Here is a 27,422-nt window from a genome sequence, read left to right as displayed (position 1 = left end):
TGAATAGAACTTTTAATACATTTAAAGTGTAAGAGTAAAGCATGTGCGAACAAGAATCTGGTGTGGGCCAAAAATTCTCATTTGCAATAAAAACCAATCAGAAAATACTTTGATTTCAAGGAGTTCGAAGGTTTGTTATTCCCCATTCTGCATAAAGCACGGTCTCAAGGATGGGTACTAGAGTAACAAGTGCCAAAATCATTACCACCTTTTGAAAATACCTTCGTATCCTTGGTTACTGTCGCGAATAAGATGGTATTTGAATTGATCTGCTCTTACACATGTTTAATGCAACTTGATGCGCTAAATTTTTTGTTAATTCTTTAGCTGAAATGTTGACGAATTTAAAGCGAGTGTTTTAATAAATCAAGTTTACTTGGCACAATGAAAAGTATTAAAAGCAATACTTTGAAGGTTTCGCAGTAGCTAATTTGATATGGGCTAGTCTTTTAGTGATCCTTCGGCTCAAAATGGTGGAAGTATCACATAACTGTATATCAGGCTCCTATATCAGAACTCGTTTGATAGTCGGTATCTCCCACAGCCGAAGCAGAATAGTATCTGTCAACCTTCAGAGCATCTGTATCTTTTTCTATTGTACATAGTCCATTTCTTGACCATTTCAAATTATGTTTTGGGAAATGTTTATTTGATTGCTTGAATGATTGTGCGCTAATCATTGCAAGACTGAAAGTAGGATTCTTCAACACATTACATGTTTTATATGAACACTTTAAAGCAAATTCAGTAGGATAAGCATGTATGAGTAGCTAGCAATTTCGATTTGTGATAATGCTTCACAAACCGCGTGCCAAATTCATCATTTTTAGCTTTTGCCTTTTCTATATCTTCAATCTAATTTTGTAGCATCAAACAAGAGCTTTGGATACAAACAAGTATAGCTTGAATTTTTTGTGCGAACTTGAGCATCTATTGCTGATATATTATCTTTTCCGTTATTATCGTGATAGCAAGCACCATACTCCTAATGCTGTGGAAGGTTATTGGTCTAGAACCGATATTGAAAATCATGGCGTATTCAAACAATACTGTTACTTCGTTAGAGCTTCTTTCGCACATGTTCAAAAAGAATTATTTCTGTACCCATGTTTATTTAAAATTTCACGTGAAAGAAAATGGAGGGTATACAATTCAATAATTCTTTATTCTAATTGTGGTGTATTGAGCAGTGATATCAACAGTGGGGTAACATATTTCAAACGCACAAAGTGCAGAAGTGATCATGGTATGCTACAACGTTTTACATGGAAGTGTTGCCCAACAGAGCAGCCACTATATCTTCCTCCGTGGCATCTGCATGGAGAACAGTTTGACGGCTTGCACTCGTAGAAGTAAGAGTCTGGGATGCTGTCTTGTCCTGAGATCCACGGTTACCAGAATTGGCTTGAGAGATGACGGGTTTGCCAGCTGCTGATAAAACTCTATGAATAGAGGAACGGCCGGGTGTGGGAGCAATGATGACCTCATCATCGGAAGATTCATCCAAGGTATCATAATCATGGTCGTCCTCATCGTCAAACATATCGTCCTCTTCGTCATCATCAATGACAGCCGCATCATTTCGTAGAATAGCCAATTTTTTTATACCTTCTTTTATGCTTTCCTCATCAATCGTTGGATAATTCACTTTTTCTTTCGGCTTGTTTCGCTTAGCGACATCACAGATATATTCATAGACGCACCAAGGAAAGCTGAAGAAACCACCTTCCACCGACATGTCTTTCATACGTTCATCTGGGTGGTAAGCAACATAATACCACGCTGCAGCTTTAGCATCAATGTAATGTTTTCTACTCTTATCAATTGTCTTGCTTGCATCCAAGAACTCTTGTTCAAACCTCTTTTTCCATGTAGATTTGAAGTTATTGATGACTTTCATGGCGTAATCATGTTGTTCATATTTTGACTTGTTTTTACCGCTCTTGAGCCATTTGATGATGAATCCAGAGCAAACTTCAGCTTCCGTTTGTATACCATAGTGATTCATATGAGCATAAAGCTGCCGATTGTACTGAGTTTTGAGTGTTCTTGCTTCGGCGATGTAGAGTTCCATGTCTGGGACTATCATCCTCGTGTCGTATACTGTTTCCTGCGTCAAGGTGGATTGATAATTCTTGTAATCCGCCTTGTCAATTTCACGGAAGATTTTGCCCAACACTTTTTCTGATTTGTACGAAGGCTTATCCTTCTTTTGCATGAAATCAGGGAACTGGCTCACTCGAAGTTCAGGCTTGAAGACAGCGGGCTTACCAGACTTTGGGAAATCTACCGAAATAAGTGATTATTATGAACATGGTCCCATACAACGGGGGAGGGGAAAGTAATAAAGAAACAAACGATGGTACTAAAAGATAGTTTACCTACAGCAGTCGAGTGGAGATGAGCAAGCTTGATACAGCGACCATCTCTTGCACCAAGCGGGGAAAGGTCGGCAGTGGCTAGATGAGCATTGGCAATTTGTCCAAGGACGTCATTATCCATATAATTCACGAAAAACTTGATAATATCTTTGATTTGAACCTTATCTACTTTCTTAGGAGGCTCCGGTGTGTAATCCATCGGTGGATAGTTCTTGGTGGAAGGTAGTAAGCGGGGATCCCAATACACAGTATAGTCATCACCATCCAAATCTCCACCAGAGCACATACTCGGAATATCACGAAAGCCCTTTTGGGGAAAGACGATCACATCGAACAAGTGATGAAGCTCTTTTTTATCGACGGCCTTGACTGTACGAATATCTCCAGGGTGAAAGCAGGGGTTACGGTATACCACGGCATCGCCTGTAATAATTCTCTTATTCGTTCCATTGGAAGTAGTATCACAAATTTGAACAAATACCTCGCCCTCTTCAAGTGTTCCCGTTTCGTCCATGACACCGAGGAGATAAGCGCCCTGGGGGACAATGATCTTGGCTTTCTTCTTCAAATCCTTCAACACCATGATACGGAACAGATTAAGCATGTTTCTGATGAAAGGATCACGATGTTCTAAGAAGCCCGCTTGAAGGATGGAAACCAGAGACACAGCAGTGCCAGCTTGATCCACGTTGCCTAGTAAAACTCGGATGGCTTCTTCTGATTTTTGGAACAACCTATTCACATCTTGAATCATTTCATGCATGAGAGTCATAAATACATCATCCGGAACACCAAGACAAGCCAATAATGTGATGGCCTGGCGATTAAGATAACTATGTATATAAGTGGATGGGCGGATGACTTCCAGTGTCGTGTGCTCAGACTCAAACTTGATTTGACTAGGACGCAATTGTATTTGGACCTTTTTGTTTTCAAGTTCCTTTGACACAGTAAGCACACCTTTGGCCCCGCCTAACCGGAATTGAAAAGCACTAGGAACCGTCTTGAGTTCCATCTTCAAAGCTACTTGTTGGGCTAGAGACGGAGAGATTTTCCCAACACCGTCGGAGAAAGTATACTGCCCACGGACGATATCGTCAATGTATTCAATCTGGTCCGTGGTCAAGGTATAGATAGGCCTCGTGGAAGAGAAGCATTGTCCCATTCTGACGGCATGTTTTGCTACGACTTTTTCGTGGGAAAAGACACCCATCCAATTGCGAATATCATTGGGCGTCAATTCACGGGTAGGGGCGAAGAACCAGCAACCTTGTTCACGTAGTTGGGAGCTGGAAAAGGCCAAAAATTCGAAACGTCTTTTACCAATCTGAACACCACGCTTCAACACATCATAAATACGGTTGTAAATGGCATTTTTTGATACAGTATCGCCATTGGCACCGGAAGCGCCAACGCGGTTGAACCCTTCGTCGACAAATTGAATACGGATAAAAGAATCACACTGGTCTTTGTAATGACGAATGACACGGTTCGTGGTTTCTAAAGTAGGAGGCTGATAATAGATATGCGACGGAGTAATGATGACCTTACGAAGCATAGTGCAATGACTAGGGATGGTCTTTTCTTCTTTCACTCTATTACCCATTCTTTTCCATATATCATAAAACTTTTCGTAGGGATCGTAAACGGGCTTTTTCGCTTGACTAATAATTTGAAGAACACCGATCGCAAAGCTGGGATCAACGTTGGCAATCATATCATAAAATTCCTTGGTGAGGTTGTATTCGTTAAAGTAGTAGTAAGAAATGCAAGACTCGAGCATGTATAAGACGTCAAAGTCAAAGTTCCACTTGTTTGATCTGTCCGCATGGTCAAACGGTTTTGGTAACGTAGACGCTTCCACAATTTTGATTTTAGGCTTGCAATTTTCAAGATTTTGTGGTACAAGGTTAAAAAAAGCGGCTTCTTGCAGTTGCTGTTCAAAATTGGCTTTATGATTTGAGCCTGGATTGAAGACGATACGATAAACAATCCAGCTACCGATATTGAGGACACCTTTTCGTGGTAAAGGAAGGAAAGGGCTTGATGGGCGAGACGTAATATCAGAGTCGGGCGTCAGAGGAATAAGCGTCACTCTTTCCCATTTTTGACCTCGTTTTGATGAAAAGCTGGTTTCAGTGATTACATTATTATTTCGACGCCAAAATTGGCCAGGATGTCGAAGAGAGATAGTGAAGGCCGTAACATTGCCTTCCCTTTCCACGACCATATCCGTACTGAGGTCTTTAAATTTGTAAACTACCTTGTATTCTTCATTGAGTTGTTTGAAAAAAATAGTACAGTTGCGAAGGGTATAATTGATCCATAATTTCACATCATTATTCGTTTTCCATTCTTCAACAAACGTATTGACGCCAATCATTGACCCCATGCAGAAAGTTCGGGCAAGTAATCTGGCCGTTTGTTCGTTGGACGACCTTCCTTCTTGTGCTTGATTTCGAATGAACTCAATATGAACTCTTTTGCCATCAATTCTATGAGGAGTATTTACGAGAGCATCAGGATCAAGTGGGGATTTTCTTGATGAACCAGAAAGAAGAACAGAAGGAATTAATATCTCATGCATAAAAATGGTAGCAGGCCTTTTTCACAATACGTTACTTGAAAACCACCGTAGCAGAGCCAGTTTTACGACCCTCATCATCTTCATCAAGGGTAACGCTGTCAACAACGCCAAAACGGTCGAAAAAACTCATGAGAGTAGCAGGAATGGTGAGACGGTTTAAATCCTTGACCTTTATGGTACGGGAGCGTTCATTGCCGTTACTCTCATTCCTGCGAATAGCAGCACCATTGTATTCACCGTGGCTGTGATTAGTAATGTTACGATGTGGACGGACATTATGATAGCTGCCTTCAGGGCTACGTCGATTAGTTTTAGAGGGCTCACTACGAGTGCGATCTGTTGTAGATTAATAATGGTATAAGCGTAAGTTAATTGTATAATGCTGCTTGAGGTTTCGTTTTGTTGTGAAAGGGTTGAAAATACTTTACTATTCATCTTGCAGGGCAATTTTGGAGGTGGTTTCCCTTTGAGTCCTACTACAATGCTGGCTTGAAGAAGATTAAGTGCAAAAAGAAAGGATTCTAACCAAAAAGACAAATAGAGTTGTATTTTTGCCTTTAGAATAAAACAATCAGGTTTAAATTTTTGTGGGCCCGTCTATGCCCAACGTCAAGTTTAGGTCAGCTTTCTGCGTTTTCGCATGATTATCCGGAACAAAAAAAAAAAACAATATGTATGCAAGCATGGGTTACATACCACTCATCAAGCTTGATGAGAAAATAAATGTTTATCAAACATGAAATAATTCAGATGTTGTTGATTTCAATAAATGATACAATAAATATAGAAGACGGACTATTACATTCAATCAACGTCGCTTCTAGTATATGTGTATAGTTTTGCTCTTTTTGTGTATGTGTTAATAGCTAGCGTACATCTGGTATCCGTTCAATCAATCAATATACATGGTTCGCATTCCTTTTTTTATTATAAATGCAACTCTTTATATAATTTATTCCGTAAATGTGAGTGCTGTATGACTGGCTGAAGATGCTAAATTCCAGTTAGAGCAATGTTCTTCTTGAGCTGCTATAAACTGTTCATTCTGAGCATCGACACTTAAGGGTTTGGCAGGGTCTACTAAATCTGGGGGCGGCACGATAGGTGGTGGAGGCATAACCGGTGGTTGGAGCATATGCTGTACCGGTGTGGGTTGGTAAACATGAGGCTGATGAGGTACAACACCCCCAGCAGCAGCACCACTATAACTGTTATATGTTGGGGTGTTATGGTGATATGTAGGTCCTAGATTCAACTGTGTTCTTCCAAAGGATAACCTCAGCTTTGCGCCACCCAAATGAGATCCGTTGAGTTCGGCAATGGATTGTTCGGCAGATGATCTCTTATCATATTGAATAAATGCTATGTTCTTATTGGGAATCAGTTTCACCGCTAGAATATCGCCATAGGTGCCAAAATATCCTCTCAATTCCTCTTCAGTGATGGTGTTGTTCAAACCACCTACAAATACGGTTGTGATTTCGTGTTCTGGCACATTTGGATTGAGTGACATATTGTTTGGGTTGTTGTTTTGGAAGGCAGATCTAGGTCTAGCAATAGACACTCGAACAGCTCTAGAACCGACGTAAACACCTTGCATTTCATCAATGGATCGTTGCTGATCCGCTGGATCATAGAATTTGACGAACCCAAATCCTCTGGAAAATCCAGTGGTGGGGTCGATCATGACTTTGGCAGATACTGTAGTTGCGTATCGACTTTGAAAGGCTGCTAATAATATGCTATCATCCACATCAGGTCCTAAATCTCCCACAAATACACTACATCCATCATTTTGATTATGATGCATTGAACTATTACAAGAGAAAAGTAGTTTCAATATACCACGGCGCTTTGAATGGAAAAATGATAACCATAGTTTCTCTGGCTATCCTCAACCACTCTTTGATGTTGTCGAAAACTTACGGATTCAATATAGGCATGCCATTACCATCTCGATTAGACCAATTCAATTTGAAGTATTTATTTGTGTTGGGTATGATGGTACCATTATATGTCTGTAAAATTTTTGTCGCACCTTCGTGTGTTTTAAAGTCGATAAATGCATATGTTCCGCCGTATTTGTCAATACTAATACGTGTTGTCACTTCTTCTCCTAAGCTCCAAAATAGTTGTCGTAACCAGTCGTCATTCATCCATGGATCGAGTTCGCCCATCCTACAAATGAATTGCTTGATGAGTACTGTTTTTTTGCGATGAAATGTCAGTTTATTGACAGTTTTTCCAAGAGATGGCCGTCTTTTAGTCAATAGAAGAAAAATCTAGGTAAGATGCGTACCATAATGTGCGGCTTGGGGCAGGAGCCATGTTTGGGTCTCCATATGGAGAGCCATGGTATGGCATATTGTGTTGAAGTCCAGGGTTGTACGCGTAAGCCATGGTTTTCTTCTGTTCAACGGTGGGTAAGACTAACGAATGCTTTCAAAGTTCAATAGAAGCTTGAGGTTCTCATTTTTGCGTACTCTGTCAAAATTGGAAACAGTCACTGTTGTCCTCTGGGTTTTTGAAAGTCAACTCTGGTGAATAAATCATAACGAAACGTACACGGTTTTGAATGATAGCTCTCATCTTTTTGGTTGAATGACTTTTGAAGTCAACTTCTCCTATCCTTGTAAGCCTAATGGTCATTTATAACCATTTGCCTTTTTCGTTTCCTTTTGAACAAGCTTGACCAACACTTCTAGCAATTGTCACAGTCTGAAGCCAAAAAAAAAAAACTCAAACAGCGATCCATTGAACGGCTATAAAGCCTCACGCGAACCGTCTTAAGTCCTCCTTTTCTTATCGTTAAGGATTACGTATTGTACGGTTTGCAGGTAATCGATATTGCATTATTACATTTTTTATATTTTATAATAAAACATCGTTAAGGATTACTTATTGTACGGTTTGCAGCGGTCAAAGAAGACGTTGGCAATATTAGTGCAATTGCGCGATCAAAGTTTAAATCCCCGTAACACAAGAAACACACGCGCTTGTGGTATTTCCATACCTCTTATAATATATAAAGACGAATTAGACACACTTTTAAGCATTTGACTCGTTCTTATGATCATAGCATCATAATAACACTTGCACACGTCATCGTGTACTCTAAAGACATACGCATACATAATGCTGCATTCCTACTGGTTAAGAACGAGTATTTAGCTCCTTTTTTTAATGTTTCTCTTTCCTTTCCTTCTTTCTTTTGTTGTCAATACAAACATTCAGTTCGCTATGAACGCTTCCCTCTCTGATTTTCAGTGTATAATAAAAGAACTCAAGGAGACTCATTTCACCTTACAGTTTATATCAAAGTTATAAGTCGCGTTCACTAAACCAAACATCAATTACAAATATCACAAAATGAACTTACAGTCATTCAAAGGGGCCTTAAAAAGGGGGGGGGGCGGTCAATTATAGAAAGGATCGTTCTAGATCGTTATAAATTGTTTTTAAATTGTTTTAAATCGTTAAAACCTTTTAAAACAAAAAACGCAATGTCAACCGAATCATCTTCTCCAGAAGTTGTCATTTTAGTCTACGCGTGTCACCTATGTGAAGAGATGAAATCTGAGGGACGAAACCTCAGGTCACATTTACTATCTGTTCACTCAATTGAATTACCAAAGTTGAAACGTGGCCAGCGTTATCACAACTCATTGCAGTATTTCTTCACAAAGTCGAATAACAACGAAGCACATCAAGCCATCAAACAAAGGTTCGCATGTCCGTCTTGCTTGAATCATTTTGCAACCAATGAAGAGTATAAACTACATGTAAAGACACCTATTGATTCTGAGGAATAGGGTTAGATTCCCTCAAGCACATGTTACTCAATTGGAACCCATGGTCATTATTGAACAAAAAGGAAGCAAATGAAACCAATTGAAGTACATTGAAACAATTTGCACTTGTAGAGCAACTGCTACGTCAAGCATTAAAGCAAGAAGTAAGATAGTCTACCATCTTTCCTTTGGGGGTACCAAAACCGTTGCTACCTCAAACGAACAAAAGCTAATCAATGTCACAACTGAAGGGTTTACTTGAGAAGGAAACACCTTTGGCCAACATCCAAAGCAAGTTGGGTGTCTTGAAAGGGGTAATTTTCAAGAATAACAATAAGTGGTTCCCGAACAGACACCGTCGAGGAGGTGTTAGACCAGTTATCGTAGCGGAGAAAAATAAAGCTGTGGTTCGTCGCAGGCTATTCACAGGGTCTATAAAGATTGCCCAAGAGGCCCATAAAGCGTTTCTTGATTTGGATTACGATTTGAGTCAAAAAACGGCCATAAACGTCCTCATTTTATTCTTGCATCAAGCATAAGATGCCTTTCATCAACGGGGAGACTTAAAAAGAAGCGTTTGAGATGGGCCAAAAACCATCAGTAGTGGACAGTTGATGATTGTGACGTGTTTGGTGAGATAACATTTACAATACTCGAGTACGTACAACCAGGTAGAGAATACATTCTACCACGGTCTATCTATATTGCATCTAATAGAGGTTATGTACAACATAAAACAAGATACAGGCCTAAATATAATAATCACCCAATAAGCATCTGAACCTGAAATTAGTGACTAGCATACGCGTCCTCAAATAATATAATTCCCACTAAACCTCACAAAGTAAATAATCCTTCTACTTCATCTAAAGAACAATAAAGACACCTAAGTTCATAGTCATCGACTTATAACCGTTATCAATTTCATTTAAGCAAATACAACAGATTGGAAGCGTGTTGTGTTCTCATATGAGACGAAGATTAACGTTTGGAGGTTTGATGGGTGCAAATATTACTGGACTAGACTGGCATCCCAAATCAGGGTTTTTTAATGCCTTTATGCATTAAAGATATCCTTTTCGTAGCAGTTACCAATTGGGCGTATGAACGAGGTTTGAGTGAACATTTTGGGCTTTGAAGCCATTTCTGATTCCGCTGACAACAAAAAGTGTTGGGAGTGGGGCAGAGCCATGTGCGCATTTGCTATGCTTATCAGCCAAAAATATTGTTTAATAATCAACCATTTCGTGCAAAAGTCAAGCGAAAAAATAATAGGCAAGAATATGGTAGATTAGAGATAGGCCGCTTAGTGGCGTAAAGTACGATGATGTTAAAATACCTACACACCTTTCATCATATATAAATAAGAATGACACTACAATTTCTATTTAAAACAATCATAACTTGTCATCTGAATGATGAATCTTGGCTCTCCTGCGCCCCTTCTCTGGGTCTGGGTCTGCGTCTAGGTCTTAAGTTGAATGTGTAAAGGATGAGCCCTTGAAAAAATCTTGATTTTGAATGCCAAGTTACTGTGTAGTCTTTATTGGTTTGTCTTTGCCCAAGAAGGAAAAAAATCTCTTGCTGTTTACACAAATGAAGGCCTTCTTTTTCTTATTTGTTGATGTGCGTTTCAATGTTTCAGCCATTATGGCGACACTATGCGTGACTATGTAGAGTATCCCTCTTCCTCTTACTACTAGTATGAAAAACGTTGATGGGTTGTCATCATGAGCCGCTGCATGCTCACTCAATAATCGGCCAATGTCGTATTTCAGCCCGTGAACATGGCTAGGCATGTGTTGTGCATTGTTGTAAAGAAATGCCTTTTGCATTTTACTTTGTTGGAACCAATCAAAAGAGGGGACTGATGAGTGCGGATCAAAAAACGTGTGTAGAAATTTCCTAAAGCGAAACCCAGGCACCAAAAGTTCAAAAAAGGCGAATTTCTAGCATTTTTTTTAAAAAAGAAAAAGATCGGTTTTTTGATTTGCCTTACCTTTCATTTTTAATTTCATTCTTTACGTACAATGCATACATATCTTTATACACAAGGAGTCCTTGTAACCTCATTATTCTAAAGGTTTCAACGATTTTTCATTTGTATAATACGTTTATAGAAAGGGTGACCTGCAAATTTTAAAAAAAAATCAAAAAAATCCCGGTGCATTGGAAAAAAAAAAAAAAAAAAAGATATGAAACAGTGCTAAAATTAAGGAGAGAGGACTTGGAAATAGAAGGGAAAAGCACAAATGAGCTTATGCAAGTCAATCCAGAAAAATGGATATTTTGCAGTGTGCTCAAACTGGGAAAACGCATGTAAGCATTTGTTTATTTTTTTCCACTCGGGGGGGTTTTTTTTCCCCAAGTCTGTACAAGTGGTCCCCAAAACCATATAAAAAAAAAAAAAAAAAAAAAAAAAGAATTTTTCCATTTTAAAATAAGGGCTTTTTTTTGTTTGGTGCATCGGTCAGTCAATATGCTTAAAAAGGAAGTGTAACGGGTTTTTCCTGGTTCCTTTTTGATTGTCAAACCTTAAAATTTGATCCACAATAAGCACTCCACATTCGACAACAAATGGAAGCATTAAATAAGCTCCGTTTTTTTTTTTTTTTTTTTTTCCTGTTCGTGCGCGCGTATTATAAATTTCTCGAACCGTTTTTTGCATGATTCCGAGCATTTTACCTACTTTTTCATCTCTTCCTTTCTCAACTTTGAGAATATGACGGACAAACATCCACCGCAACGAAAGCAACGTTGTCGAAAGAAGACAAAGGAATACCATTTTGTAAATATGACTGATCCGGATCGTTATAAAAAGATCAAGGTAACGAGGGCTTGTGATTTCTGTAGAAAGCGTAAATCAAAGTAAGTAGCAAAGTGCACGTTCAAAAGCATTTTCCAAGTAATATTTGTGTCTTGACGCACCTTTTCTTTTTCCCTTTCTTTAGATGTGATATTGGTATTCCAAACTCAGGTACATGTTCTAATTGTCAAAAAGCCAAGCAGCTCTGCAAATTTTCAAATGTGCCTGCAAATGTCGGCAAGGATCTTTCCGTTCCTGCTTCTGCTCCTGTTCCTGTTTCAACAGATGACCTGACGATCCACGAGGCAACTTGTGAAGCCGCTACAAAAAAGAGCAGGACAGCTCCCATGACAACGCCTGTCACACTCTCCTTTCGTCATTCATCTCGTCCATCGACCTACACGGCTGACAACAGTTTCTCCAGCTTGTACCAAGTACAGCATCCTTATCTTTCGTTGGATCAACGAGGCGTTTTGGGGTATGAAAAGCGTAGAAACAGCTACGCCCCTTTTCCCCGTACAGAACAAGTACGGACGATGGGAGCAGAGGTGATGCATCACTGCGATAGTGTGGAAGCGTCCATAGGCATTCCAACGCAGGACGAGTGGCCACTATTAAAACGATATATTGACTATATACATCCGTTCTTTCCTATTTTGCACACATCTTCTTGTCAGCAGATACAAAAACACCGCGCTTTCTCTTTGCCGTACACATTGAAAACGGCCATCCTTTCCATTGCGCTTTTTATTGAAGACCCAACTACAGATAAGGCCTCCGATTACCATCAAAAAGCTTCTTTGCAATTGGACCATACGACCCCATGCTTAGACGCTTTACAAACATTATTCCTGTTGTACAAATTCCAAGAACTAATGACGCCTGTCGGAGCTCCTCTGTCACCCGAAGCTATCAGGTTTCTAAATGAGATACAGACAATGCTAGTTCGTTTCTCGTACCAGCAGGATGGATCTGTAACATCATTGGATAGTGAGTATTTGTGTCGAGCTCATTGGATGCTCTACGTTATTATTACCATGAGCAGTACTGCCGATGACAGATGGCGTCAGATGCTTGATACCTGCACTCTACCCAATCAATTACCTACTTTGGAACCTGAACATGAACCGTACGACATGGATGAGCACACCACAACCTGCAACTTTATCCATCTGGTCAACCTCAATAGGATCTTTTCACGGGTGTTATGCTTGATATCGGACCAGAGTACCTTATTTGTAAACACAACTACAGACAAGGTGGGTAATACAAGCAGAACTGGCACTAGTGGTGGTGGTGGTGATGGTGGCGGTGGTGGTGGTAGTAGTGGTATTAGTGGTAGTAGTGGTAGTAGTAATAGTAACAGTGGTAGCAGTAGTAATAACAGTGATCATCGTGATGAAAATCTTTTATATGCAGAATTCGACAAACTTAAATCCAGCCTCGTTCTTTGGAGAGCCCAATTACCAACGGATATATCACCATTCTCTTCTGCTACTACCACCACGGCCACTCCCGCTACTACGACTACACCATTCCCTGCTGCAACAACACTCATATCTTACTTGTATTTAATCCATGATATTATAGATCTCATCATTTCTACCCATCATCCATCCTCACCTCTTCACTACTATCACTTAACTTCCATAGATGATCTATTCGAAAAGGCCTCCAATATCTGTTACCGCGCTTATTACTTGTCTCTGTCGCGTGGAAATGAAAACCTGAAACGTTATCCACCGAGACTGACGTGTATCCAAGGCAGCCGTATCATCTCCTTTGGTCTCACTTTGGCTCTGCAAACCCAATGCTACTACTATTGTGAACTCAAGAAAGCGGGAAAGGAGCCTGTCCATGATATGAAAAGGTTTTACTATGTTTCCTCGTTGGCCTTTCGAATTTTTGATGATATCTTCCTCTCCCCACATCTCTCTATGGCCATTGAAACCCTTCGAGCTCAGTTAAACACACAAGAACAATTCATGCAAAGTGCTGCGGATAAAACGACTGTACCTATCTTGTCAAGTAGAACCACAATGAGTCGTGGTAGTGATTTGCCTACGCCCTTAACTCCTTCCAACAATTCAGCAGCAGCCCAGCAACAACAACAACAATATTTTGCAAGTATAACTCAAGACGCTTACAATCCATCTTTTCCATTATTGCAGCCAATGTCTGATTACAATGCGACTCAGGCTTATACCGATGAAGGACAAAAAAGAACGGGTAATAATCACAAGTGCAATCTACTAGGATTGTTTTACTCGTTGGCATATGTTTTATCATAACTCTTCGTTACTTACGATCAGATCAATGATAACTAACTTTTATAAAAATAATAATCATCCTTTCTTTCTTCTTTATTCTCTTTTTTTTTTTTTTTCTTTTCTCTACATATCATTCAATTCTTTTAGTTTCTACTTCTCATCAAAACTTATACTCAACTTCAGCATCGGCGCCTTCTTCATCACGCCATCAACATTATCAGTAAACAGATTCATCTATCCTTCTCTCTTCCTCTTCACAGAAGACTCAACCCGCCTTCCGACATGAATGATCAAGGCGTTATCATGTATGAATTTTGCTCACTATGCACACTCACTTTTTCTGCTTCATTCTTAACAAAAGACAAACACCTTTTCAAGATGGATCAAGATGAATTTTTTACCAAAGCTATACAAGATACCATTCTTCTTTCTTTATCATTTATCTACAATCATCATTGGTAAAGTATGTAATAAACGAATCCTATGCATTTCTGTCCTATGAAAAACGCTTATTTTATGTTGATGGATACACTATCTTTCATTTATTGCATAGACTTTTTGTCATGGCCTCACTTGATTGTCGGTGAGCTGTAGAAATAGAAATAGCGAATGTTTTTTATAAAAGGGCAAATTTGTGTTTTTTAAAAATTTAAACTGGCTGTTGCTACGTAAAATTTAAATTCCGTTGTTGTCCTGTTGCTTTTTCCTGCCGTTTTGCTCTTTTACTTTTCTACATCAAAACCTGCTCTTTCCTTCCATCACCCTTTCAGCAATCATCGATTGACACAATAACATGGATTCCAAAGCGGAAGCTCTTCGTCAGTCCATGCTTCAAAAGCAAAGACAAAAGATCTATGAAGAATCAGAAAAAGAAAGACAGAAAGCTGCCAAAGTAAAATAAAGCCTGTCCTTCTTTGTTTTTCGATCTCGGATTCACCAACGCTAACTTGACATGAGAAATGAACTTTCATATATTATTCCTTGGCTATAGATGAGCGAAGTGCGTGTCGGTTCTGACAAATTTGCCAAAGCCAAATCAGACATCGAATCGCAGTTGAAGACCAGCACCATCGGTTTGACAGAATTGAAAGATTATAGAAAAATCAGAGAGAACTTGGAAGAGCAACAGAAGCGTGAAGCAGCAAATACTGCACCACTAGGGTAAACAGTTGTATAGCCCGTTTTTCATGATTGTCAACTGATAGACTGAAGTGGACGCTTTTGTGACTTATACAGGGACGAAAAAAAACGAAAAAAGAAAAAGAAACAAGTGCTAAAGTTATCCTTTGCGGGAGATGAAGAAGAAGAAGAAGAAGATTTAGATCAAGAGAGCAGCAAGAATAGTACTCCTGCCAGCACAGCCACCGAAGAAGAAGAAAAACCAGTATTCAAAAAACGAAAAATGCTGAAAGATCCAACCGTCGACACAAGCTTCTTGCCAGATAGAGAAAGGGAGGAGAAGGAACGAATTGAGCGTGAGGAGCTCAGAAAAGAATGGCTAAAAAAGCAGGAAGAAGTCAAAAGTAGGATGTGGAAACTATCCCATCAGCTGTTCTTGAAGCGTGTGATCTAACCCACCCTTTTTTTCCGTTGCTTGTTGTATGTTTAGACGAAAAGATCAACATCACTTATTCGTATTGGGATGGTACTGGACATCGTAAAGTTGTAACGGTAAGTTGTTTGTTGTTTTCTAGTAAACCCTTGAATGGAGATCTAAGAACTGCTGTAATGATTAGTGCAAAAAAGGAGACTCGATCGCTCAATTTTTGGATGCGTGCCGTCAACAATTCCCTCAGCTACGTGGCGTAAATACAGACAATTTAATCTATGTGAAAGAAGATTTGATCATTCCCCATGTAAGCAAATGTTTTCTTGAAACGTGTTCATGAACGCATGCTTATCTTTCATTTATCGAACAGCATTATACATTTTATGACTTTATCATCAACAAAGCCAGAGGAAAATCTGGTCCATTATTCAGTTTTGACGTACATGAAGATATTCGTTTAGTCAATGATGCAACTGTCGAAAAGGACGAGGTAGGCAAAAAAGAGCATGGAAATTGAGCCGGAAGCTTGTATGAATAGAGCCAAACCAACTCACCACCCTTCCTTAGTCTCATGCCGGTAAGGTTGTTGAAAGAGCATGGTACGAAAGAAACAAGCATATTTTCCCTGCCAGTCGTTGGGAAGTTTTTGATCCAGCAAAATCTGTAAGTTCCTTTCAACAAGAAGAAAAGAAAAAAAAAGCTTAGGCATCTTAAAAAGCGAACGAGCACTGACTTGTTTCATCTTTTTCTTAATAGTATGGTCAATACAAAATCAAGGACACAAAAAAGAGTCTTGATATTATTTAATGTAGTTACACATACCACCGTCATTTTGCGTTTGAAAATTATAAAAAACTAGAAGCTTGTGTATCTACTTTTGGATGGGATGGTATTCATGGTTTTTGTAGAGTGTGTGATTTAGATGATAAAGATAAAAGTTGGAAATGGATTTGCAAAACCGGGGGCGGGGGCGATAGGGTGAAGGGATTCACAGCAAAAACGACTGTGTAATTGAGACAGTAAGAATGCCTGATTTGTACGTTGCTACTCAAGCTGTACAATAGGACATGTACAAATGAAGTTTTGGAACTAAAACTGTGAAACTTTCGACTTATTTCTGCTTACAATAATATACTTTTGTATATTCTCAACCTATGACAGACAAAAGCATAACAGATGCATCACCGTTTCCCTATTCTTGAACTTGAGCTCTACCTTGATGCATTGGGTCCTAAGGATTGGCGCAAGAGGGGACAGAAAATCTGTGAGGTATAATCATATACACGCTATGCAATTATCAGCGGCTTTCGTCCAAACATATTCGCTAAGAAGTAGTCTTGAATTTAGTTCGTCAGTAAATACAAATGTTCAAAATCAGAGATTGAATGTCCGACTTCCAACTGTAGTAGAGTGGCAACGCATTAAATACAAATGAGTAGCTGAGAGTGATTCTTTTATCGGTGGCTTGTCTTGAAGGATTCAATCTACTCATAGCGTTTCCTACTCTTTGTTATCTTTTATAATTTATTGTCGAAATGGCATCCAAGTATGACAATTATACCAGGGAGCAGCTAGTACAACGCATTCTGGATCTGGAGTCTCAGTTGCCAATGGCTTCACCTGACGCTATGTGCGAAAGCAGCAATACTTCGACTTTGACAGCCTTCGACACATCCTCTTCAAGCAATATACCCTCTACTGACTGTCAACATACTACGGTTGCACCTTTGATAAAAAACAAGAAACAGAAACAAAGGCGTGAAAAAAGGCCATTTGACATGTCGAAATATACCCAGCGTAAAATTGCGTTACGCATAGCTTATCTAGGGTGGAATTACAGTGGATATGCCAGCCAAAATAAGCCCGACGAAGTTCCTACAGTCGAAGACAAACTATTTCTCGCCCTACAAACGGGTCATCTCATTGAGAATATAGAAGACAGTGACTACAGCCGTTGTGGAAGGACCGATAAAGGAGTGAGTGGATTAGGTCAAGTGATAGCACTTAAAGTGAGATCCAAAAAATTGCGAGAACAATACGAGAAAGATGCTACGCTACCCCCACCAGCCGAAGAAATACCCTACATAGATATGCTGAATCGTATGCTGCCGCCAGACATTAGAGTATTGGCTTGGACACCAGTCGACGACAGTTTCAACGCAAGATTTGATTGTACAGGCAGAACGTATAAGTACTTCTTTTGTAATCGTCATTTGAACATTGCCAACATGCAGATAGCCTGTGGTTATTTCGAAGGACAACACGATTTTCGCAATTTCTGTAAAGTAGATCCTTCAAAAAATATCACGAATTACGAGCGCCATATACGATCCATGAAAATCAAACCAGCGGAAAAACTGAATCAACACATGTCTGATGATAGCAGCTGCAGTGACCTCACCTCACCCTCGTCGGCAACGTCATTTTATGAACTCGAATTGAAAGGCTCTGCATTTTTATGGCATCAAGTACGATACATGATGTCTGTGCTTTTTATGGTTGGCCAAGGATTAGAAAAGCCTGAAATTGTGTTGGAACTGTTGGACATTGATAAAATTCCTTCAAAGCCCGATTTTCCTATGGCCAGTGATCTGCCTCTGGTACTTTATGATTGTGAATTCAAGGCACTTCAATGGTACTATTCAACTCAACAAGGAGAAAACAAATATGAACCTATACCATCTGCCTATAGAACCTATTTACATTATCACGAAGAATGGCAAAAGCAGATGATTTGTACGTTGACGACACAGTATTATTTGAATGAAGTAGGCAGTTTTTTGGTCACTATGCCAGACGAGAAAAAGAAAGACACAGTAGATGCTTTTGATAAAGTCCAAAGTGAACTACAGCAGCAGCAGTTATCCCAACGGAAAGGATTGGGTGCCGTCAATTTGGTGATAGGAGGTGGTAAAGAGAGTAAAATAGCAAAATATAAACCTATTTTGTTAAGACCACGTTGTGATTCAGATGAATTAAAGAAGGAGAAATTTCAAGCACGTAAAAAACGAAAGCTGGATCAACAGCCTGAACAGTCAAAGGATATTGCGATGAAAGAACAAGTAGAATAAAAGACTTTATTTTCTTTATTGTTCATGTATTAAAATTGTAAATAAAATAAATATATGAAAGGTGTATATGATATATATATATTGATTTATATAGAGAGTTGAATAATTTAAACAAAAATGATCGAAAGAGATAGAATGATATGCTTGACCCTTTATGCACGGTTACCCCAGCGATCTCTAATGGATGAGGTCCATCCAGGAGCGCCTTCAAAACCATTTTTACCTTCCTGATAATCTTCAAATGCTTGATAAATTTCGCGCTGTGTGTTCATTACAAACGGGCCATGCTGAACAATAGGCTCTCCGATAGGCTGGCCTGCAATAACTACAAAATGACAATCATCGGATGTTGATTCCACTGGAATATAGTCTCCTTTATTCTGGCTCAAAACCAAAGTATGATGTGCTTCGGAAGCATGTTTATCTCCACCAAACAAAGCTGAGCCTGCGAGAGTGTAGATGAATCCTGCATAATGTGGAGGGATAACCTGTTCCATTTTCTTTCCTTTCTTCAATCTAACGTCAATAAACATAGTTGGTGTCCTTGTCATTACGGGAGATTTTGTACCATAGGATTCACCGGCAATGACTTTAATGTTGACGCCTTCCTCCGGTACCACTTCCACTATCTTTTCTTTGGGATATTCTTGATAGTTGGGTTCTGACATTTTATCTTTGCTGGCCAGATTGACCCATAATTGGAGACCATGAGAAGGTTTGTTACTAGCGGGAATTTCGGCATGAAGAATACCTTTTGCGGCAGACATCCATTGAAGATCACCAGGACCTAAGTGACCCTTATGGCCCTTGAAGTCTTCGTGTAAAAATTCACCATCCAGCATATACGTTACGGTTTCAAAGCCACGATGAGGATGGTCGGGAAATCCGCCAGGTGCATGGACATCGAATTCATCAAGCATTAAGAATGGATCCAAGTTACGAAGTGCGTAGCTGCCAATAGAGCGATAAACTAAAAAGTTATATATGAAAAGTTTAGTAGAATGTTCGTTTTGATTCCTCGACCCTAAGTCAAAAAATTGTAATTCTTCATTCTCTTTTACCTTTTGCGCCAACACCATCCATTTGTTCTCTTGAAAGAACAGACTTGGTGATATTTCTAGCAATTTTTGTAATAGTAGCAGACATGATTTTTGATTTTCTTAATTGATATAATTAATTTTCTGAGAAACAAAAACTTCAGGTACAAATTTTTCATCTTCCTTTTATACTTTATCCAAAATTTTGCGCCATCCCGCAATTTGTCATGCCTTAAAAATACTTACAAAGAATGTCGGGCTGACAAATGGGTTCGAAAAGGCATTACAAACAGGAGCTGTTTCATTTGATTGGACAGTTTGCCGACGTAAAAAGTTCGCTTTAATGACTCTCATTGGACAATATTGCTGACAAAACTGTACTGTATGCTGAGTAGAAAACTCAAAAGAAGAAAAGAATCGTACAGAAAAAAAAAAAAAAAGCGATCGATTACAAACTGCAATGTCAAATTTCGACAATAACGGGCGTGCTTTTCTTGATTGGTTGATTAATAATGGTGCTTCTATTAGTGACAGCATTGCCTTTAAAGATTACAGCTCTGAGAATGCTGGACGTGGAGTAGTTGCTACAAAGGATATCAAAGTACATAGCATTATTCACATAGGAGACTCTTCTCATTATGACAAATCTAACTTGCGCTCATCGATGCGACCTCCGTATATATAGGACGGCGATGTTTTGTTTTCCATTCCTCGCAGTTTATTATTATCTCAACTCACTACCTCTTTGAAGGAAGTCGATGGTTTGTTGGACGACTTGAATGGATTACTTGGTTGGACCCCTCTGATCATCTCTTTAATGTATGAGATGAAGAAAGACGATTCATTTTGGAAGCCTTATTTAGGTAGTGTAGTCGTTAAGAGATGCATATTCCAGCAATTGAGCAGAACAGGTACAATCATATTGATACGGAATTTTGATTACCCCGCGTAGATGTACTTCCTCAAGCATTCTCTACGCCTATGTTCTGGACTGAAGAAGAGCTGAAAGAACTAAATGGAACTGATGTTATACGTATGTATATGACGTATGCGATTTGAGAATATTCTTCATCACTCAACAGCCATTTTTTTTGTTGGCGTGAAATGCATCTATAGCTAAAATTGGTAGAAGTGAAGCAGAAGAAACATACAGAGATGTCGTTGTACCTTTTATGGAGGTAATTTCTCAACAATGAAAAAAAAGGAGCAGCTTAATCAGGCCAACACGCCAATACCAAGTACGTCATATAGACTAAAATGGCGTTTACGGCTTCTTTTAGAAATATCCTGCCTTGTTCAACAAAGACATTCATACGCTTGAGCTATTTCATATTTGTGGCTCCGTTATTATGGCGTACAGTTTTATTGATGAGTTGCAAAAAGTCGGTAAAAGTAACAGTAAGCATGAAGATGGCGAAAACGTAGAGAAAAATGGTGACGAGAAGAATGAAGTGGGTTCTGACGACGATGATGATGAGGATGACGACGAAGAAGAAGGTCTTATCACTATGGTACCAATGGCGGATATGCTAAATCATAAAACAGGGTTCAACAATGCACGTTTGTTTCACGAAACAGACTGCCTACAAATGAAGGCTATTAAATTTATAAGGAAAGGAGAACAAATTTACAATACTTACGGTGATTTATGCAATGCAGATCTCTTACGAAAATATGGGTTTACGGATGAGAACAACCCTTTTGATTTGGTTGAATTGGATGGCCCCTTAGTCGTTAAGGCAGTTTATCCGGATGTAGAAGATGAGAAAGTTAAAGAAAAAATTGACTTTCTGATGGAAGAAGGTGTTTTGGATGAGTAAAGCTTGACTATTTGATTACATGTTAACGTATGTGTGATTTTTCAAATTTAACGAAGGAATGCATTTATATTGCGTTACAGATGCTTTGTGATTGATACGGAGTATGAGATACCGCCAGAGCTCATTGTTACAGGTATGGTATTATTCTGAAGTTTGTCAAAGCGAATGGGAAGCTCTGTCATTTTGCTAAAACTTGCCTCTTACCGCATCTTCTATAGTGCATGTCTTAATCGCTACACCTGGCGATTTCAAAAAAATGGTAGAAAAAGAAAAGCTTCCCAAACCGAAGCTGACGGAAGAAGTGAAAAATATTATTTTAAGTATACTTAGAACGAGACTCGAAAGATATCCAACAGATATAAAGGTATTTCTTAATGAAGTTGTAGCATATGCAAAAATTATTCAAGTTTTTGACTCTACGCCAAATTTAGGATGATGAATTGGAGCTCCAAGGCCTTAAAGGAGAGTCCAGCAACAAAAGAAATGCGCTTATGGTTCGTATCGGTGAAAAGAAGATTCTTTTCACGACGCTCAAAAATTTGGAATCAGCAGCTGTCGTCAATAACAGCAGTGATAGTAGTAATAAGAAACGGCCTGCTTCTAAGCATGAGAACAGCGACAGCAAGACTAAGAAGCAACGGAAATAATATTATTTCTTTTTTTTTGTTTGTTAAAGGTATTAGAAACAGCTAATAAAAAAGAACAAACTGTTAAGTCTATTGCTTAAATTGTTATTGGCTTTATATCTATAAAAATATATTATTTGATGTTCAAGATTTTGATGCTTTATATATTGTTGAATTACAGTTCGCTAAAGTAAGACGTTATCAAATGAATAGTGTTAGTGTTCTAGAATGCTTTTGGACTCCATCTTTCTTTTATGTGAATTAAAGTAACAAATTCTAATGAATAGCCGCAATATCGAAAAATATCACGTGCAATTCATGGAAAACATTGACATGCACATAGAAGCATGCCCTGTTCAATTTTTTCTTACTTATGCTTTATCGCTCAACCATTTTGTTTCAGGGACAAGAGCCAATTCCCCGAATAACGATTACTAAGTTATGCTGGCTTTCAAATTCTTTGTAATCCTGCTTTAACGGATGTGACAAATTGACGATCTACAACGTTTCGGTTATGCATATCAAAAGTTTCAGAATATAAAGTGTCAAGCCGACAAATGGAATGGTGAATCGCCAAGACATTGAATTCAGAAGAATTACCACAGTGTTTGTGAATTTGTTCTGAATACCACGAGCTTGATTATATGTGTTGGCAATATATATAATGGCATTAGAAAAATGTTGTTGTTTCTATTTCTGTTTCTTATAGCGCTTGACAATAAAGTTGCTGAATTGTGCAAAGCAGGTTCTGGGCAAAAAAAAAAAACAAAAAAAGGTTTCAGACGAAAGCTTTGAATTTTTGAAATTAGAAAATATATCCAAATTTGGATAACATGGTACTCAAAGCAATCCTTTTATTTACATCCATATTAAACTTTAAAAGTATATAATTGGTTATGTTCATTATGGATATGTTGAAGCTGACAAATATTTAATTGAACGCAGTGGACTTAAATAAAACAAATTTACTCAATGGACTTTCCATAGATACACGCCCACATCAACATCGAATATAAGATTTTACAAACGTATAGTACTACAAGATCGTGTAGATCATGACTTATTTAGTATAAGAGCTTTCTTGTTATGTGATATAAGTTCATTTAAAGTAACATCTGTTTATAATTATAGTATTCAAGTACATTTCCGTAAGTTAATGTAGCTTCAATAGCGCGGCCTGCTGAGTGCTAAGTGAGCAAAGATAGATCACATAAACAGGTTCAAAGATAGACACGTCTATCTTAATGCTAATGGATCACAAGATACAGCACTGATTGTCGAATAGTCAAGAACATGGTTGAGCTTGAGGCACAACAATTCTGTTAAGGTACAGTAAAAACAAAAAGAGGCGTTTCAATCATCTTGAATGTATTGTATGAGGAATAAGTCATCATTTTGGTGGTCAAACGACGAACTATTGTCGTATCGAATCAGGAGCTCTGAGGTGTCCATAGTAGCTCTTAAGTTATTCAATATAGTACAAAGTTCGAGTATTCAAAAATGACTGTTGCTCCTGTGCGCCTGATCAAAACTCAAAGCCATTGACTGGTGCACATATTCGTACATTTTTCTTTACTTAAATTGTTGAGAGAAAAATTGGGCCCAGACCAGGATTGACGTTCTCAAAGGATAAACGAGCGACAAAGATAGACTGGTGCTTGGTTTCGTAGAGGCAGCAAAGAAGGTTACGGTAAAAGATTGCCAAGAGTGATTACTCATACTATATCGTTTCTCAATCGGTATGTGAGTATGAAAGCAATCTTACAAATCTTTTTATGCAGTATCTTCCTTCGCCTAATTTGACAATGCTTGATAAAATTAATGCCGTCGCCATTCTACCGCCTCTCTATACCTTTTCCCTCTCTCATTATGATTTCTATGTAACCCAATGGTAACTATAAACGGAAAAAAAGCCTAAAGCAAACTTCTCAACGATTGAATGCCGACATCAATGATAAGGAAGCATAATAATAAGTAAAGTTGTAACGTCAAAACAGCGATCTTTATTTAGCACATGTCTGCAAAATTATCTGTCAAAGGCCGCATACCATAAATCTGGAAAGCTGATTAATTTTAGTTTTAATATCCGCCAAAAAATGGTAAAACCAATAGTATATAAAGACAGAAGAGGGATCAACGTTGTTAAAATCTCGGCCTTCTCCTGAATTTGTTGCATCCCCTTAACTCAATTTTCCTTTTTGTACAGCTCATTTCAACGCAACTATTCGCTTTTTCCATTTTATAACTTTTTTTAATTGTCATGCTTTCTGTTTCAATGACTACAACCAATACGACTGAACAGATCACAACTAAATGTCAACAAGCTCCCCTTACGAAAAAATGCAACACAATTGATGCCTTGATTACCTATACAGCTTATAATGTAAAGACGCTAATTGAATGTTCACAAACAAGGATATACTACCAACAACGTCTGCTACCTTCGATACATACATTCGTCAAGCACACTGTCCAGCACTGCCGAATAACACCTATTATCTTAGTGATAGCTCTTATTTATTTGGGACGCCTAAAAAACAACTTACCTGAAAGATCTAGAGGAGGTTAGTATTTACTTAGTAACAAAAATCTTTCCCTTAGGAAGTAATAGGTTCATTTACCAACTAGGTTTACCTTTCCTATAGAATTTGATACACCTTACAAACTATTCATTGCAGCCGTTATTTTGGCGTCAAAATTCATTGAAGACTCCAACAGGATATCGCAAGCAGTTTACAAGTTTATTGCGCCGCTTTATGATTTCAAGATAGTGAATGAAATGGAACGAAGCTTTCTAGGCGTCGTAAAATATAATTTGTTTATCAACCTTGATGAAGTTGATAATTTTATGATGGACCATAAAAATATCTTAGATCTTGAACTCAAAACCATTTAATTATTGACAATTAATAACTTACTTCCTAACCTGAATACCCTAATGACATGTTTTAATTTCTATGACAATACCCCATCTTACCTCTCCATATAAACTGTTTTTTCTCTTTCGTACCTTCGTAATAAAAATATTCTCATTTCTAAGCACTTATTAACATTTTGAAACATGCAATTCTTAGTGGACAGATCTTGGCATTTTTCGTGGGTTGTGTTGTTTAAAAAATAAAAAGTTCAGCCGATCATGCAACTTTAGCTTTACAGATTTGTCTGCAAATCCCAAATTAATTTTTAGTTGCGCTGATATGTTCCCCGTTATTCCGCATGAATGATCGGTCTTTTATAGGAGTTAGATGGATTACAGGACAGTCCTCCCGTGTGCCTTTACAGCGTGCAACATTATGGTCTGCCTTTAGAGAGATTACAACTCACTAGAAATTAAAAGTATGCTGGATTTCGGTGCACGATTACTGGAAACAATCTCACATATATACTTGTTTCCAGTTGAGGAACGTGATATCTATAAAGGATTTGGGATTGTCTTACATTTGCTTAATCATTACAATTTCAACGGATTGCTTAATGAGCTTTGACAAAGAGAATCGGATGATGCCCCATCTTTTTATCGAGACTTTTTTTTTTTTTTTTTTTTTTTTTTTTTGTCAAGTCTGTTATTAAGGATAAAGTGGGTCACGTTCCTGACCTCGACTTTACCTAAAACCATTCCCCAAAAAGGCTGTCCAGCGGTAACTTCATTGATCTCGATGTACAAATTCAAAGGATCGGAAGGATTATAGGTTATACTTGAATTCGTCACGTACTTTCGTTGCAAAATAGTTTGGCATATCAATTTGAATTTCATTTATTTACAAGCTGTCAGACTGTAAAGAGCTTGAGCTGACGTAAAGACTATTGTACTTTTTTGAGCCTCTCCATTCTCTCTCGAAATGCATAAGACAGCGATAAGATCAGCAAACTTGCCCTCCTGTAAGCCAAAAAGTTCGCCTCAATATCTATTTATGGGAAAAAACGAACAATATTTCGGCATTTTGCTAGCTTTGGTCAGTTCAGTCATTCTGACGTTTAAGATCCACATATAATGAATCCTAGGGACAGAGCGATCAATGGTCAAGTACTGTAGCTTATCAATATGTTCCTTAACAGTTTCTTCAAAAGTTGCTGCGTAGAAACTTTATATTATTTGCGATTCATCGCATATTGTCTCATTCTGAGTACATCAAAGTTTACTCAGTAACAAAACGTAACTTGGTTTCGACCAAAAAGATGGTTATTACAACGTTTTTGTATTTACAGTTTACAATTGAAAATATTCTTGCTAGGACTCTTCTTGTCAGAAATCTTCTGAATTCCAACTTTCCAAAAACGTTTCGGTGCTAGTAGCGAGGAAAAGAAAAATACCCTTTCTGCGTGCATTGAAAATTGATCGTTATTGATTGTTATTTCTCAGACTTAACTTTTTGCTGAATCGATTTTTCAAACTTCTTCGAGCTCTAAGTTTCATTCATGTACATAACCAACTGGGACGAATTTGAAAAGGCGGCAGAAGAGATATATGTTGCTTCTCCAGAGCGAGTATGATATTGAATTAATGTACCTTCCTAACACTTTAGCGTGACATAGAATAACCTTTATTATTTTTTTTACCTCATTGCATAGACCCGTTACGTTCATACTTTCCACCGTTCTGATGGTGATCTCGTCCTTAAAGTGACTGATGATATAAAAGTAAGATCTTCACTAATTGACTTATAACGATGCAGATGTACCACTATTCTTTGAATTGATATTTACCTGATAACTTACCTTTTCTTAATAGAATATCAAATATAAAACAGATCAGATGAGAGATTTGAAAAAGTTTATCAATTTGAATACCACGTTATTGTTAAAAATGATGAATAAGGAAATGCCTGGTAAGATAACTAGAACGATATAATATATACCCGCGACAAAACTTATTATTCTGTGAAGCTCACTATCAAACTTCAAATACAGCGGATGAGGATACTGTGATAACCGATGCCCCACCTTTGGCAGCAACAGCAACAGCAACAAAGAACAGCATTACAGAAAACAAAACAGCTTCACCCAAACAAGCGCCGAAGAAGAAGAAAGGAAAAAAGAGACGTTAATGGTTTTTTTTTTTTTGCACAATTTGAATAATGTAAACGAACATCCTTTATCAAGGTAGAAAACCTGTCCCAGCTTTGAACAGTTGAATTGTACCGTAATCAAGCTTACAATAGGGAATAAACATAATAAAAAGGTTGCTTAATCTTTCAGCTAAGCAATACATAAACCAAATTACAGGAAAGTTCAGTATAGAATGAAATGGAATGAGTATGGAGACAATTTCCCAAGTTCCGCTTATTTCGTATCAATCCATGTAACCAGGTTGTAGAATGCATATAATTGGTATTGAAAAAGAGTTTATTTCAACTGCTAGCATCAAAAGATCTCTGATTGCGATGCTCAGGACATGCAGTTTGTTTACGTAATAGTATGGTAATATTCAGTTTGATGATTTGTACAATTTATATCTACCAGAGAGAAGCGTTATAACCATTTGCT

General features: G+C 38.2%; 11 protein-coding genes across 11 annotated transcripts; 7 read left to right on the top strand and 4 right to left on the bottom strand.

The window, feature by feature from the left end:
* Positions 1-1,042: 1,042 nt before the first annotated feature.
* BDF20DRAFT_872429 (uncharacterized protein) lies at positions 1,043-2,404 on the bottom strand. Its single transcript, XM_053081152.1, has one exon. The coding sequence runs from the start codon at positions 2,216-2,218 to the stop codon at positions 1,262-1,264; it is 957 nt and encodes a 318-aa protein (XP_052935302.1). The 5' UTR covers positions 2,219-2,404; the 3' UTR covers positions 1,043-1,261.
* BDF20DRAFT_820880 (RNA dependent RNA polymerase-domain-containing protein) lies at positions 2,287-7,145 on the bottom strand (the record flags this gene model as incomplete). Its single annotated transcript, XM_053077574.1, has 4 exons — positions 2,287-4,959; positions 5,269-5,432; positions 6,178-6,782; positions 6,895-7,145. 4 exons carry the CDS (start codon positions 7,143-7,145, stop codon positions 2,287-2,289), a joined length of 3,693 nt encoding a protein of 1,230 aa, XP_052935301.1.
* Positions 7,146-8,471: 1,326 nt separating this feature from the next.
* BDF20DRAFT_835850 (uncharacterized protein) lies at positions 8,472-8,780 on the top strand (the record flags this gene model as incomplete). The annotated part of the gene is made up of 1 exon (XM_053078886.1): positions 8,472-8,780. The coding sequence occupies one exon, from the start codon at positions 8,472-8,474 to the stop codon at positions 8,778-8,780; it is 309 nt and encodes a 102-aa protein (XP_052935300.1).
* Positions 8,781-11,258: 2,478 nt separating this feature from the next.
* On the top strand, positions 11,259-13,931 carry BDF20DRAFT_872417 (uncharacterized protein; the record flags this gene model as incomplete). The annotated part of the gene is made up of 4 exons (XM_053081151.1): positions 11,259-11,387; positions 11,437-11,627; positions 11,711-13,557; positions 13,581-13,931. Coding segments are annotated over exons 1-3 (2,089 nt in total), but the record flags the coding sequence as incomplete, so codon positions are not given.
* Positions 13,932-14,628: 697 nt separating this feature from the next.
* BDF20DRAFT_913393 (XAP5, circadian clock regulator-domain-containing protein) lies at positions 14,629-16,191 on the top strand (the record flags this gene model as incomplete). Its single annotated transcript, XM_053084063.1, has 8 exons — positions 14,629-14,727; positions 14,827-14,996; positions 15,072-15,358; positions 15,445-15,506; positions 15,572-15,691; positions 15,755-15,874; positions 15,952-16,047; positions 16,141-16,191. 8 exons carry the CDS (start codon positions 14,629-14,631, stop codon positions 16,189-16,191), a joined length of 1,005 nt encoding a protein of 334 aa, XP_052935298.1.
* Positions 16,192-16,919: 728 nt separating this feature from the next.
* Positions 16,920-18,462, top strand: BDF20DRAFT_957961 (pseudouridine synthase; the record flags this gene model as incomplete). Its single annotated transcript, XM_053084923.1, has 2 exons — positions 16,920-16,987; positions 17,069-18,462. 2 exons carry the CDS (start codon positions 16,920-16,922, stop codon positions 18,453-18,455), a joined length of 1,455 nt encoding a protein of 484 aa, XP_052935297.1. The 3' UTR covers positions 18,456-18,462.
* On the bottom strand, positions 18,463-19,966 carry BDF20DRAFT_872397 (RmlC-like cupin domain-containing protein). Its single transcript, XM_053081150.1, has 2 exons — positions 19,517-19,966; positions 18,463-19,425 (listed from the first exon to the last, which is right to left on the bottom strand). Exons 1-2 carry the CDS (start codon positions 19,599-19,601, stop codon positions 18,608-18,610), a joined length of 903 nt encoding a protein of 300 aa, XP_052935296.1. The 5' UTR covers positions 19,602-19,966; the 3' UTR covers positions 18,463-18,607.
* BDF20DRAFT_872393 (uncharacterized protein) lies at positions 19,918-22,078 on the top strand. The gene is made up of 8 exons (XM_053081149.1): positions 19,918-20,093; positions 20,178-20,355; positions 20,445-20,525; positions 20,609-20,670; positions 20,773-21,308; positions 21,393-21,445; positions 21,531-21,676; positions 21,744-22,078. Exons 1-8 carry the CDS (start codon positions 19,953-19,955, stop codon positions 21,957-21,959), a joined length of 1,413 nt encoding a protein of 470 aa, XP_052935295.1. The 5' UTR covers positions 19,918-19,952; the 3' UTR covers positions 21,960-22,078.
* A 311-nt stretch (positions 22,079-22,389) lies between these two features.
* BDF20DRAFT_835844 (uncharacterized protein) lies at positions 22,390-23,657 on the bottom strand (the record flags this gene model as incomplete). The annotated part of the gene is made up of 2 exons (XM_053078885.1): positions 22,390-22,573; positions 23,515-23,657. 2 exons carry the CDS (start codon positions 23,655-23,657, stop codon positions 22,390-22,392), a joined length of 327 nt encoding a protein of 108 aa, XP_052935294.1.
* Positions 23,658-24,441: 784 nt separating this feature from the next.
* On the top strand, positions 24,442-24,816 carry BDF20DRAFT_798426 (cyclin domain-containing protein; the record flags this gene model as incomplete). Its single annotated transcript, XM_053076316.1, has 2 exons — positions 24,442-24,502; positions 24,584-24,816. Coding segments are annotated over 2 exons (294 nt in total), but the record flags the coding sequence as incomplete, so codon positions are not given.
* A 1,538-nt stretch (positions 24,817-26,354) lies between these two features.
* BDF20DRAFT_835842 (signal recognition particle, SRP9/SRP14 subunit) lies at positions 26,355-26,983 on the top strand (the record flags this gene model as incomplete). The annotated part of the gene is made up of 4 exons (XM_053078884.1): positions 26,355-26,423; positions 26,508-26,576; positions 26,668-26,764; positions 26,823-26,983. 4 exons carry the CDS (start codon positions 26,355-26,357, stop codon positions 26,981-26,983), a joined length of 396 nt encoding a protein of 131 aa, XP_052935292.1.
* Between the last annotated feature and the right edge of the window lie 439 nt (positions 26,984-27,422).

The sequence above is a fragment of the Mycotypha africana genome (genome assembly GCF_025528875.1).
Source record: "Mycotypha africana strain NRRL 2978 chromosome Unknown BDF20scaffold_6, whole genome shotgun sequence".
Lineage (NCBI taxonomy): Eukaryota > Fungi > Mucoromycota > Mucoromycetes > Mucorales > Mycotyphaceae > Mycotypha > Mycotypha africana.
This window is presented reverse-complemented; position numbering and strand designations above follow the sequence as displayed.